The sequence below is a fragment of the Artemia franciscana genome, chromosome 1, assembly GCF_032884065.1.
Source record: "Artemia franciscana chromosome 1, ASM3288406v1, whole genome shotgun sequence".
In the NCBI taxonomy this organism is placed as follows: domain Eukaryota; kingdom Metazoa; phylum Arthropoda; class Branchiopoda; order Anostraca; family Artemiidae; genus Artemia; species Artemia franciscana.
This window is the reverse complement of record NC_088863.1, coordinates 28,640,397-28,655,022: the sequence shown is the minus strand read 5'-3', so window position 1 is coordinate 28,655,022 and position 14,626 is coordinate 28,640,397. Positions and strand designations below refer to the sequence as shown.

At 34.8% G+C, this 14,626-nt stretch overlaps 1 protein-coding gene across 8 annotated transcripts in view; it reads right to left on the bottom strand.

Moving 5' to 3' along the window:
* LOC136028048 (hrp65 protein-like) overlaps nucleotides 1-14,626 on the bottom strand; it is a 155,370-nt gene that overhangs the window by 119,256 nt on the left and 21,488 nt on the right. For all 8 annotated transcript variants that reach the window (XM_065705644.1, XM_065705656.1, XM_065705650.1 and 5 more), the window contains exons 5-9: nucleotides 13,264-13,372; nucleotides 12,269-12,455; nucleotides 10,636-10,826; nucleotides 7,945-8,020; nucleotides 4,575-4,627 (exon numbers count right to left, since the gene is read on the bottom strand). In XM_065705644.1, the coding sequence (XP_065561716.1) occupies nucleotides 4,575-4,627; nucleotides 7,945-8,020; nucleotides 10,636-10,826; nucleotides 12,269-12,455; nucleotides 13,264-13,372 (616 nt within the window). The remainder of the gene's footprint in view (nucleotides 1-4,574; nucleotides 4,628-7,944; nucleotides 8,021-10,635; nucleotides 10,827-12,268; nucleotides 12,456-13,263; nucleotides 13,373-14,626) is intronic.

The window sequence follows — 14,626 nt, the reverse complement described above, 5'->3', positions numbered from 1 at the left end:
GATGTAGATTATGAATAGTAATTGTTTTGAGACAACAGGTAATCCGTGCTTTTATACAAGAATTGCAACATTAGGGATCAGATACCTAAAAACTACACCAACAATACAACTACAAAAGTATGCCGTGCATAATTACTGGGCATATGCTTATTAGACCTTGCTGGAGAAACGAAGAAACTTATGTCAATGCATTTTAATCGCACAAGCTTGTGACCGATCTTCAGATCAAATTAGTTTACCGTAAAACAACAAAAATATTTCGCAAATATTTGCAAAAACAACCGTTTGACAAAGTTTCTCTCAAGGTTTATGTTCCTTTTGCAATCTATGGTGCTGCTATTTTTCAGCTCTTCTACGGTTATGATAAATCAACAAAAAAAACTGCGTTTTTGATATCATTCCTTTGCTGAGATTCAGCTCTATCCATCTACTGAATTATATTTATAGAAGTGGGCCTAGATGGGTTTTTTTTACTAAAAGAAAGTTACAAATTGGTTGAAAATTGTTGCAAAAAGGACAATTTTCAAATTTGTTAGGGAAGTTTAGATACTTCGCAAAGAAAACGCTAAGTAGTATTAAATTCCGGTTCTGTGAATGGATAGATTTGAAACTAATGAATCCAATGATACAAGTATGTTGTCCTTTCGACACAAGTTACAATTGCAGACTGACATAGAATTGCTTGTTTCAAAGGACCATAAACCTTAAGAAAATTTCATTTATTTCTACCTTTTTGATTCACTACTGAAAGAATCAGCGATGGAAGAATTATTTCTGGCACAACCATTCTAGAAATGGTAACGTCAAATGAGTGCAATGCTTGATAATAACATGTCCCGAGTGACAGGAAAATTACATAAACGAGATCAAGATTACTACTAAAAATTCTATAAAATTAGCGGCTTAGCAAGACCCAAGACTGGAACTGAGAAACGTAATATTAATAAAAACTAGCCTACGATAAAGAAACAATAGGACATAATAATATGAAGACTTGAGAGATTTTTCCATAAACCAAGTAACCAAAAACAATGGATAATATTGTGGTAATTAAGGAGTAACGCTGTGTGCACATAAATTGTTTGAAAATTTGGCAACGCTTCGAATTCTAATAAATAAGCTAATCCTTATAAAAAAAAATGGACCCTAAAAGTTGGGGTTTTTCTTTTAGCAACAGGAATTGTCTTCTAGCCATTTGCTTAGATGGTGTAAAATTTTATTCTGAATATTCTGCAATATATTTGCAAATGATGAATAATAGGGGAAACCATTTCTGAATAATCCACTCGTGAAACTGACCTTATTAGTTTGAGAAGGGCAATTTAAGGTCGATTTTCAACACATTTTTCATTCCCGTATCGTCAAAGATTCTAGGAAAACATAATAGCCATAGCATTTAAATATGATCAATATTTTTGAAGCTTCATCATTCACAATTTTAACAATCAATGGATTCGATTAATTGGTGAAGGGAAATCGATCATTCATCATAAAGTTTTTACAACAATAACAGACACGTATAGGGAGAAAATGGCTACCCGGATTCCCCCCCCCAAAAAAAAAAAAAAAACAGCTCGAAACAGTGATGCTATAATTACGATTTTGCTCTAAATTTGTCAGACACATCAGCCTTTTACGTTCCTTTTGATAATTACGACACACACACCCATCCAGCAGAAAACTGCACAGAGTTGGCACAGGGTGACCAAAAATCACTAGATTTTAGTGATTTTCTGGCTGATTTAGTGATTCTCTGGCTGATTTGGTGATTTTCATCAATAATCTAGTGATTTATGGGCAAATTTAATGGTTTTTTTTTTGGCAATGTAACAAAAAATCACTAGAAATGGTGATAAGTCAATAGGGTGAAAACCCTGAAACTACATATATCTTTATTGTTCTTAGGGAATACTAGTCCCCATGGTGTAAAATTCAACAGTCAATTATTTCAACTAAGTATTGTTTTCTTTTACGCTGTAAGAAGAACAACAGGAAATACGTTTCACTGCATGGTTACAGAACAAGTTTTTATTTGCTAATATTGAATTAAAAAGTAATTAGTTATTACTAGGATAGAGTATCATAGAGTACTAAACTTCAACTTATCTATGGAAAATACTAACGTGGGAAACACACCAGGATCGTCAACAAATCACCAAAATATAATTTAAACCAAACGTAGGATGTGCTTGCATGAAGTTACAACCACAACTCAACTTCATTCCATTATTAAGAGCTAGATCCATAATATACGTGTTCTCGTACGTCAATTAGTCAGAGGAAAACTATTCCATTAGAGTTACGTGAGGCAAATCAAAGATTGACACAGTCCATAGTTCATCACATTCGGCAATAACGACAATAAATAAAAATCGAATGTTATATTTTAATATTCATTCTTGGAGCACAACGTATCGAATTCAGCATAGTTATTCAATAGAATAAATTGTCACGGTTTAATACAGCTGACAATGGAAGCTATGTATGTCATCAATTAATTGTCATTTAAACTAAGCTTCCCTAATTCTGGCTAAATCCCATTACTTATCATACGGCTATTTGCCACAAAATTCAAATCAGAATATTTATATTTTCAACATTAATCCTAATTTCATACTGGCTTACCAGTACTTTGTTGTATGTCTCAGTATTACATGTCAGACCCGTCCAAAACCCAGAGATGTGACCAGGGACGTACTCAGGGGTTTGGGAGGGGTACCAGGGTCGTATCCAGGTTTTCTTTCACGGGGAAGGGGTACAAAAGGATTTTTTTCGGGGGAGGGATGCAAAAAAAAGAAAAACGCATAACAAAATGTGTTTATCTTCATGTCTGTTACGTTTTACGGGTCGGACAAACATTTCAGGTGGTCGGAGGGGTCAAACCCTCAGACCCCTTTCCCTAGATACAGCCTTAGGGAGTATCCCCATGAAATCGTCACTTTTCCCAAATACTTAGGTACTTCTTATTCAAATTCTAGATATTTTTTTTCTTAGTATTATTTTCCCCCGAAAAATTTTTTTTTCCTATGCGCCTGGTATCAGTAACAACCAACAGAATCTTGCAACAAGACTGAAGATTTGAAATGTAGACTGGATAGAAAACACAAATACACCTATAAATTCCATCCGAAGTCGGTAATAAATTCAGCATTCTCATTTAAATTATAGTTAACTTTAAGTCCTCAATTGATTTCAAGTTTGTTGTTTCCAAAGCTCTGTTGTCTACATAGAAATATCCTGTGATTAAACACTGGGAGGAACTTGTTGCATTTTACAAAAGGGGACAGTATGACCATGGGTAAGACAGCAGTTCAATACAAGAGTACTCTTACCATTTAATTTAGGCTGCATAATTTTCAAGGGACTTCCATCATTAAAATAATTGAAGGCATGAATTGAACAGGAAAACACTGGAATTACAGTACCAAGCAAAACACTGGAATTACTTAGCATGAATTATCAGTCGAGAGAAAATTTACCAAGGTTACTTAAATAGGAATTATAACCGAATGCTCGTAGAGAGCACATGAGTCGCTCTCATGATGCAAGGGAATCTTAAATGATTATAAATATGTCTTGCAAGGAACTTTCGCAATTTATTTTTTATCCTGATTTTACTAAGGGATTGTCAACAAATTTTTTCTCAAAAGAGGGGTACTAAATATCTTGTAGCATATGGAACATAGAACTATATTTTATTGTCTATCTTAGAGTTATAAAATCCCCCTCTTAAATAACATTTATATTGATCAATGAGTAAAATAAGAGCTTGAAAATTGTTTGTAGTGTTCCTTAATAGAATGATTGCAGTGATAGTATTAATCACTCAAAGGTATGGGGTAGGTAATCAAGAGGCAATGAAATTTCAAAGTTGGTGGCTGTCAAACAACATACTTTTGAAAGCAGCACTCCTACGTTGGTTTCAACTTCCATGGTTCTTGAAGATTGAAATCTAAAACATGGATCAACATATTGTTCTCCTAATTTGACAACTAGACAAAAGAACAAATTAAAAAAAAAAAAAAATATAAAGCACATTGATATTCCACAATGGGTCGACGAATTGAACTATAACCGGTCACATTAAGTAAAATTACAATAATTATAGAGAAACTCAAATAAAGCGATTTCCGGCTTCCTTCCCCATCTTGTCGTTTTTTCCGATTCACATTTTCTTTTTTAAGGGAGAAACAACTTTGAATATTTAAAAGTAACCAATATAAAACATATGAAAGGCCAGACAATGAAAGAAAGGATTATTTTCTAAGACTTGGCTTTCAAAGCTGGAACAAGATTAACACTGGGACTTGAAAAGCTAGGTCAAACTCGCACAAAAACCCATTGAAGCTTTCAAAACTTTTACCATACCCAGCGTTATTTTGAAAGCTACAGAACAGAGGAGATGAATCATTTTCTGAACTTAAATAAGAGACCCAGCGTGACAATTGAGTATGGAAGGGTGAGCCAAAGAACTTGCTTTTACATGTAAAAGGTTTCTACTTGTTCATTTTTGTGAGAGAAACAAAATATAGCTTAACTGAAGGAAGGAACAATTTAAGATAGTTTGTACTTACCATTGGTCCGGCAGTTCCAGTTCTAGGAGGTTGTTCTACATCAAAGCCTGGAACTAAGGGGAAACATTAAGAGAAAATTGTTACGTATTTACAATTTCAACTTCAAACTTCGAAGAGCTTAAATTGTCATTTCCAGGAGATCAGTGAGTTCTTTTTTGAACGAGATTCATTCTCCAGTAGTTTTAAGAAATTGAACTTAATTCATTTCTACAAGCTACTACGTTCAATTACATACATTGAAAGAAATCAAAATAGTTGACAGCGCACATCCACAGAGCATATAAAGAAGAAATAACTCAAGTTATAAAACAGGCAAAACCTGACTAGAATTCATCAACAAAAAAATGTAACGTATTACAAATTGGGCCACGAAACACCAAACATAAATACTAAAATGGTTTGCAAACTTCTATAACGAGTGCTAGTAATAGTAAAGATCTGGGACGATGGTTGAATCGGCTCATAAGTTCTCACTCCGTTCTTTTACCAAGTCTAGAACGTAAAAAAAAAACGCAAAGAAAAACAAGAGCTAAGAGATCATATGGCACTTGTGCCGAGGCAAGAAGAGCTAAGAGCCAAGAGCTCATATGGTGTGAGCTCTAACAAAATTCTAAGAATCAATAGATTGATTTAAAAGGAAAATCAGAGGCTTAATGCCGAGTCACGATGCTCTGAGTCACGATGTCCTTCTAAATATCAAAATTCATTGAGATCCGATCCCTACTCGTAAGTTATAAATACCTATTTTTTCTAATTTTTCCTCTCCCTTTAGCCCCCCCCCCCCAGATGGTCGAATCTGGGAAAACGACTTTATCAAGTCAATTTGTGCAGCTCCCTGACACGCCTACCAATTATCATCGTCCTAGCACGTCCAGAAGCACCAAACTCGCCAAATCACTGAACCTCTCCCTCTAACTCCCCCAAAGAGAGCGAATACAGTACGGTTACGTCAATCACGTGTCAAGGACATTTGATTATTCTATCCATCAAGCTTCATCCCGATTCCTCCACTCCAAGTGTTTTTCCAAGATTTCACCCTCCAACTCCCCCTCAATGTCAAAGAGCTCTGAGACATGAATTCCTTCTAACTATCAAATTTCATTACGATCCGATCACCTATTCGTATAATAAAAATACCACAATTTCCATGTTTTCCAAGAATTCCGGTTCCCCCTCTGCCACAATTGCCACATTGGGGGGAGGTCAACTCCCCCCAATGCCACAGGATCTGGTCGGAATTTCAAATTAGAGCTTTAAAGCACAAGATCCTTCTAAATATCAAATTTCATTAAGATCTGATCACCCTTTCGTAAGTTATAAATACCTCAATTTTCAAAATTACCCCCCGAAACTCCACCACAGAGAGCAGATCCGGTCCGGTTATGTCAGTCACGTATCTTAGACAGGTTTTTGTTCTTCCCATCCAGTTTCATCCTGATCTCTCCGCTTTAAGTATTTTCTAAGATTTCCGGTCCCCACCCCCAACTGCCCCCCCCCAATGACGCTGGATCCGGTTGAGATTTAAAATAAAAGATCTGAGTTACGAGGTCCTTCTAAATATGAAGTTTCATGAGTATCCGATCTCTCCGATCCCTCGTAAGTTAAAAATACGTTATTTTTTTCTAATTTTTCCGAATTAACCCCCCCCCCCCCAATAGAGCGGATCCGTTTCAATTATGTAAATCATGTATCTAAGACTTGTGCTTATTTTTTCCACCAGGTTTCATCCCGATCCCTCCAATCTAAGCGTTTTCCAGGATTTTAGGTTCCCCCAGCCCAAACTCCCCCCAATGCCACCAGATCCGGTCGGGATTTAAAATAAGAGCTTTGAGACACGATATCCTTCTAAATATCAAATTTCGTTGAGATCCCATCACCCGTTCATAAGTTAAAAATACCTCATTTTTTCTAATTTTTCAGAATTACCCCCTCCCCCCACCAACTACCTCAAAGAGAGCGGATCCCTTCCGGTTATGTCAATCATGTATCTAGGACTAGAACGCATTATCACCTCTAGAAGCCATAAATTGGTGAGATATTTATATATAGCCATCCCTAATTAGAGTTGGCAGATAAAATTAACTTCTCACTCCGATTCAAGATGGATATTACTGTCTTTGAATATGTTCTGAAACAAACCAGAAAATTTTTTAACAAACTGAAATACCTATAGCATGATGAGTCACTTAAAATAGTAAGACTATTTATGGAAAAGTCTGTCGGGCTCTACAGCTATATAATGGTTCAACGTCACCTAGCGGTTTAAATGAGATGCCTCCAACAAAGCAGCTAACAGAAATTCAGCATCTATAGCGAAAATTTTTACATGATGGTTTATCCACCTTGTTTCCCTAACGAGAGATTAAGTGAACTTGAAAACATCAAGGTTCAAAATTGAAGTTAGGGTATCCTTCTGTCTCTCAATTCTCTAGAGACCGCCGATTGTCAAAAACCCTTCAAATAGCACGTATTCATTTGCAGAAATATCAGGTTAATTATACCAGCTTGTCAATCTGGTCTCTAGGGGTGTTATCGGCGATCTGAAACGAATCTTTCTAGCAAAAAACTTGTAAAAATTTCAGGTAGCTGAAAATATTCTATGGAACTGTTCGAAAACAGAAAAATGCGTCGAAAAATGGTTACAATCATCTTACAGCTTATTGTCTTCTGCTCATGATAGTACCGATTTTGTTCTAAAAGCAATATCCTTCATAGAGTACACTTGTGAAAAAGAGCTAGACATTTTCTAAGATTTCTAGGCAATTAGAGGAAATAGAGCAAAATCCTAGCAAATATTTTGTAGCATCTTCTAGAAGCTACGGCCGATATTAAAAGCAGTATCTTCCGCCAATGAATACTTGAGTACTTTTTAAATATAAATTTTCAATTTTAACATGGGATTTTCGAGTTCCGTCAGTTCGTTTAATCAAATTCATTGAATATGGGAATTTAAGTCAGTTTGAACCTTTTCCGAGGCAACGTTTTAAGATCCCATTGATAAATCAGGCCCAAGTTTCAGAAAATAAATTTTGCAGTGATCTATAACCTGGCGAGCAAACAAACGGGGCAGCAAGGTAGAAATGTTAACCCCTTTTTTGGTAGTCAATGCCAAGTAGCATGGTAGCCATGCTACTTGGCAATGTACATGATCTAGTAAAATTTGTCGGTAGGTTTTGTCACAAAATGATGTTGCTATAGCAATAGAATTTTATCAACGGCCTTAGATTGCTGAAGTAGAAGTGCTTCCGCAATCCCCAAAATTTGTCATCAGCTTTTGGAATTTGGTCAAGTTTTGCTACTGGCCACTTCAAAACCTTTTGCATACCTGTCTAAACTTTCGAGGATTGTTAAAATAACACAAAATTCTTACTTGGTGCAGTTGCGTCGAGTTCTGCCTTTGGAAATACTCCTTGACTGAATCCTCCTTGAGTGGCAAACTGCTGTTGCTATAGGAATAACAAAATATATTAGAGAAAAGAATGTTTCAAATGTATCGTAGCGCAAAACACGAAAATGTTCTATAAATCGACCAATAACACAATCATAAACCATGTGACCTGACTCTTGACATATTTAAACTTTCGTTATGACTCATTTTAATCTCTTGACCTTGAAGCAGCTCTTGCCGCTTTAAATTCTTGTATTGCTGTTTAACCCTTGTGTTGTGTTGCTGTTTAATCTTCTTGTTCTTAATCCTTGCTTTGTTTGTTAGTTTGGGTTTTATAACACTTGACATGCTCGTGTTTGCTCCGGCTATTGTATTGAATAAATATATCTATTATACAGTCAGTAAAATAAATTAACACACATAGTTAATCTTTGCGTTTTAAAAAGCGGATTCAAATAACTTGGGACGTAAATAATTGAACACATAAATTAATATGTACTAGCCGAAAAATGCCGCTTCAATCGATTTCTTGGTCGCCCTCATCCAATCGATCAGGTTTTCCGTCCTCGTAGGCCTTGCACGCTTGTTATCAAGGTTGCATTTGCTCTGTTCAGGCCTACGAGTCTCGTATGCTGATGATTTTATATTATTATCAAATCCTGTTTTATCTTTGTTGTATTTTTTAAATCACAATGTTGCCAATCCCTCACTTAGTTTTAAGTAAAGATCTTACGAACTTTCTATAAAAAAATGAGTATATTTTTAAATTGTATAAATTATTATGCCCACATGAGTGTAACCTTGGAAGCTTTTCATTTTGTCACTACATCATTTTTTGTATTTAACCTACTTGTTTAAGGGATTTTCACAACTCTGGAAAACTGTAAACCCCTTACTCGGTTTTTAGCCAATCTCTCCCGAACTATTTCAGCAGCAAATATATATATATATATATATATATATATATATATATATATATATATATATATATATATATATACATATATATATATATATATATATATATATATATACATATATATATATATATATATATATATATATATATATATATTTATATATATATTGTATATAACAGATTTTATTGTACCAATAAACATCTCTTGATATCCTCAAACGTATTCATAATCTTAATGGAACCTGCTGCATAATAAGACAAACAACTCATTTCCGAAGATAAGTTTATATAAACAACATAAGACGCTATCCAAAGCTTACATATATCCAAGTGCTACTACTTATTCAATAAAATATTTAACTATTATTTATCTTTTTCGTAGGAATCAGTTATACAGTTGGCACATTCAGTTTTACTACCCGAGATACCTCAAGTGAAAGTGCAACAGTTAGATAATCACATATTGATATATTTCTTGACCATTGAAATTGTACTCCATAATATAAACCGGAGTTTTGGGTATCAATCTATTTTGAATGCAGCTCTCTCAGAAAAGCCATATTCGCAGAGTTCTGGAATCACTGATTATTTGTTTTGGGAAGGGGGTCCGTGTTGTGACAATGAAGGGTCAAAGGTGTGAAGCATAGGCAGAGTCAATCCAGCTCTAGATGGGTACCTGATCAAATCTGAGAAGAAAAAAAAAAACAAACGAGAAAAGTCAGATGATCTGTACTCTCGATCGAAGCATTTGCACTTTCTTGCACTCTCGATCGAAGAGAGAGAATCAAGGGATCAGTGCCCGATCTGCACGAACCATTGTCTGCATACGAAAAAGGTTTTCCCCCTCAATACATCAGATTTTTTTTCCGATGTATTTGACCTTGAGAAATTGGATAACTTCCCTTTTCAAAAAGATTATTCACTACCGTGAAAAACTAAAGAACGGATACCATGTTGGCTACAACTCTATTTGATTCTATTCAGCCTACTTGGAAGTTTTAAGAAAACTCCAGCAGCGTTTCTACAATTTCCATTTAATACAGCGTTCCCAACTTATACATTTTTTCTATTACTTAATTCTTTTTTTAGGTCTAGCCCCATCATTCCCTACATTTTCAATAAAATTCGTCTGTTTCAGAGACCCTGAGACTATCCCCGCTCCCTTCGACAAACCAATACGTCATACATACTTGAAATGTGGTATTAATAATGATTTTAAATTTAACCGCATGCTTATGAAATGTTCTGCAGCTTATCTTGAGCCTGGATCGAATATTGACAGAGAGCATCTTTACTCTCCCTAAAATAAATATAAAAAAGATTTTTGATCTGTTTCTTTGGAAAGCGTCTGGCATCTCTCCCTCTTCATTGTCTAGTGCCTGTACTTCTGCATTTAAATCAACTATGAGTATCATGTTTTGTCTGGAATACTAGTCTTATCTTCAAACAAAGCGTCATCCGTTAACACCCCCCCCCCCTCCGAACAAATCCTAAAGCTAACCATAAAAACCTTATAAGAAAAGTTCTTGGTATATGGCTTATTTATTGCTTTTATTTGCTTTCTCTTTACAGTAGGCAGCAGATGAAAGATTCACTTTGCCAATAGAGTAAAATCAATTTATACATGAATCAATAAACAGCCTTGCAACAGTCATTATAATTGATAAGCATGTCCATGAATCCTGCTAACCCAACGGGCTCAACATTAATTTGATCCAAGGCAAATCCACTAATAAATAGAATAATAAAAATACCTGAAGGAACATAGAATTGTCTTGTTGCCTTCTTCGCAGATCTTCTTCTTGCTTTCTCATTTTACTCTGTAAATCTTCTTGCTTTCTACCAACGATCTCTTCTTCAACCCTGCGTGCGTCCAAATATTGACGTTCACGCATCTCCCATTGTCTCTTCGTTCTATCTTGCTCCATTTCACGCTGTCGCAGTTCTACAATGCAATATTTCCCATTAATTTATGAGCAATTGGGAAATTAATTAATTTATGAGCATTGATTAATTTATGTTTATTGATTGATTAATATATTAATTAATTAATTAATTTATGAAATTAATTTATGAGCATTGGGAAGATAGGTAAAAAAAACGACATAAAAGATCTACTTAAACGAATATTATGCAAGGGAAGATAGGAGAAAGGGAAGATAAAAGTAAGAGAGATTTTGTTGAGGACAAAAGAGCTAAATGACACAAACAAGAAACCAATGACACAAACATGAAAGCCAAGCGTTTGAATGTTTGAATGAAATATTCAATAAAATGTATGAAATATACATTTATGGACATTCTCACTCGCAAATAATTCATTTAAAAGAAGATGAATAAACATATCAAATCTCCGAACTGTATACAATTATCCCCACACCACAGAACTAAATGGGTCCAAACATTATCTCAAGTTAAACCGAATAGGTTCAAAAGTGTTTGCGGGGCAAATTTCAAAATCAGATGGATACGGAGGAGAATATCTCGAGACCAAGACCGTATCCAGAGTGTTTAGCGGAGTTTGACCCCCCCCCCCCGAAATGTTTGTCCAACTCGAAAAAACCTAACAAAAGTGAATACAAACAAAGTTTTGATGCGTTTTGTACCCCCTCCCCCCCCCCCCCGAAAAAATTATTTTATACAAAAAAATCGTTTTTACCCCCCCCCTCCCCCAAACAAAATTATGGATACAGCCCTGCTCAAGACTTACAATAGAACTCACCTGCTGAAGATTCACCTGTTGCTATTTTTGGTTCATTTTTTTAAATTAGGTTAGCTGAAAAACTACTGTAGATGTTCCAGGTTAGGTTCTTTTTGTCCTTTAAATTCCTTATTGGGATATGTCAACTAAATAGTCTGGTAATAATTATGGGTACCTACGTGTTATAGCGACCACATCAAAGAAGTGAAGTATGTTAATCCTAATGAAACATACCAAAAAGAGAGCTTTGAGGCCCTTAAGCCAAGCGATTCGAACCATAACGAAGAAGTGCATCAGGGCGACAAATTACTTCTAAAGTTTGCAAAGAAAAGGTATTTAACTAATCAAATGACTGCAGGCTTATATGTAGGAACTTAGAGGCAAGGACGAAATATGAACAGGGAACATGTAAATTTTATGAAAAATATAGATAATTTTAGTTGAGAAAATCGCCAAGATTTCGCAATCCCATGTTTGAACACACGCATAAGTAGTAATTATATTTTTGCCTATTGATAATTCTAATTTGCAAAAGTCATGGTCCACTTCTTAGCTTGAAAATTACTTATAACACCTGACTTATCAGGAAAAATGTCACTTTTTTGGAAGCCCAATTTGGGCATCGGGTTCATCAAAATGCCCAAATTGATACAAAGATGTGCCTAATAGTGTGTTGAAAAACTCACGTTCTCTAAGCATTTCGGTTTCATGTTCGTATTTCGCCAGTTCCATTTGACTTATTAGCTTTTCCTCTTCGAGTTTCATTTCTCTTTCCATTGCTTCAGTCTTCTGCTTATACAACTCGAGCAATTGCTTCCATCGTAGACCGTACTCATACTCAAAGCTGCCAGGATATGCAAACCGTGGACCAACCTTAAAAAAGGACAAAATATTTAGAATAAATGATAGACTGATAGACACCAAGAAAAAAAAGAAAGAAGAAATGATTAGACTGAAACCAACTATAAATCCCAAATGCAATTGTAGGAACGTTATTATTTTTTTTATCAAATCCGCAGAAACTGTAAAATTAAGAACTTGAAATTCAATGACACAGAGAACAGAATTGAAGATACTATTCACAGCTGAAGTTAGGGATGGAGGGCACCATCAAATTCCTGTTTTTCGAAAAACTGCGCAAGACATAGAAACAAATTATGTTAACACGAAATAGAATAATTAAAGGGCATAGAATATACTCCACCCGTAAGACTTTATCTTTCATCGACGGAAGATGATTAAGCTACATTTGGATAGCTTACATCAAGATACAATTTTATAATTTCTTATATATTACTTTAGTTAAATCCCTAAACAAAATTCAGTTTCGTACAAATTTATTTTTATTAATCAATTTATTTGAAAAATCAGTTTTTCTCTTACTGATTCGTAAATCAATCTATTTCGATCAAGATCAAGGAACGAAACAATGGAGTGTCAACTTAACCGTTTAATCCAAGCTATTTAAAATGAAAGGAAAAAGTTTGTTTTGTAATGCCTAGCAGGTCTACACTACGCAGATAACAAGCCAATACGGACTCAAAATATCTGAGCTTCTGATTAGCAGACAAAAATGTAGTTTCTTCATAGTTTATTTCTTTCTTCTACAATTTACGACTGAGTACTGTCGATTATAAGAATTACAAAAGTTGAATACTAATTTCAATATTTGAAAACTAACCTCTCTTTCTTTGACATAATCTTGAGTTTTCTTTGGAATATTTTTCTCTCCATATCCCTCTTCATCATCCACGACACTCAATTCTTCAACAACAACTGGTCTGAGGGACCTAAAACACAAAATAGCACATGAATTTCAGACTAAGTCCACCAAGTAATGTGTACTTTAACAAAACCAAAATCAATTCTTCTAGAAAAAAGTCCAAATTTGGGGACTCAAGGTTTCCTTGGAGATTAGGAAGTGGGTCTTAAGTAAAACTTTAAGCATGAACTATACAACCCATCTCAGACAATTAGTATAAAAAAAAATAATGAAGGTTTGATACACCATTTAAGATCCCATGCACGAGTGAATGAGGCGAGAAAACAGTAAACACAATCTAATAGGTACATGAATATTAGAAAGTGATCATCATGATCCAACAGAAAATCATACACAAAATGAAATGGAAAATGGAATGGAATACAACGATATAAAATTTTAACAAAAATGGCTTGAGCCTTAGAATTTCTTAAAATTGACGATCATTCCGAAAACGAGAAGACCTTCTTTTTGGAGACCGTTACTTGTGCTTAAATGAGAAAAATAGAACAGAGGATAACCCTGAAACTTAAGGCTGGGAAAAATAATAAAGTCAAATAAGGATTCTCTTTCTATCTCTCTTACCCATCATAAGATACAAGTGTATTCAGTGACCAGATATAGATCAAGGCACAGCTATAAATACACATAACTTAAAAATGGCGCTTCAGATAGATTAAACTAAGTAAACTTGTTTTGGATCTAGAGTTTTGCCACAAATTATTTAAGAGAACTGATAGTGTTTTAATATACTGTGAAGCAGTACGTCAGTTCACAAAAATTTTGGAGGATTGTCGTTTTAAAATCCAAAGGCGACAATTTTGTTGCTTTTTCCAAAATTTCAATGAAAATGCCAAGAAAATACGTATTTCAATAAGCATACTAAAAGATATTCTTCGAAATCTTTGGGGGTGGTATGGCCAAAAAAATTAGGGGATACACACCCCCTCTAAATAATTACATTGCTGTTAAACATGTAACCATTAAAAGGGATATAATAAGAAATTCAAACTTAGAAAAAAAGAGTAAAAGAGTGAAATTTGCGTAGAGATTTTTTTAAGAAGATTGAAAACAAAAATCAATTTAAACATACATAAATTTAATTCCCTAGGTTTAATAACCAAACTAAAAGCTGAGTAAAACAAAATGAAACAAGAGCTAAGAGCTCATATGGCACTTGTGACGAGGTCGGAAGAGCCGAGAGCTCATATGGTACGAGGTCGGAAGAGCCAAGAGCTCATTTGGCACTTGTGAGAAGGTCAGAACCTAAAGTTAGACTCGG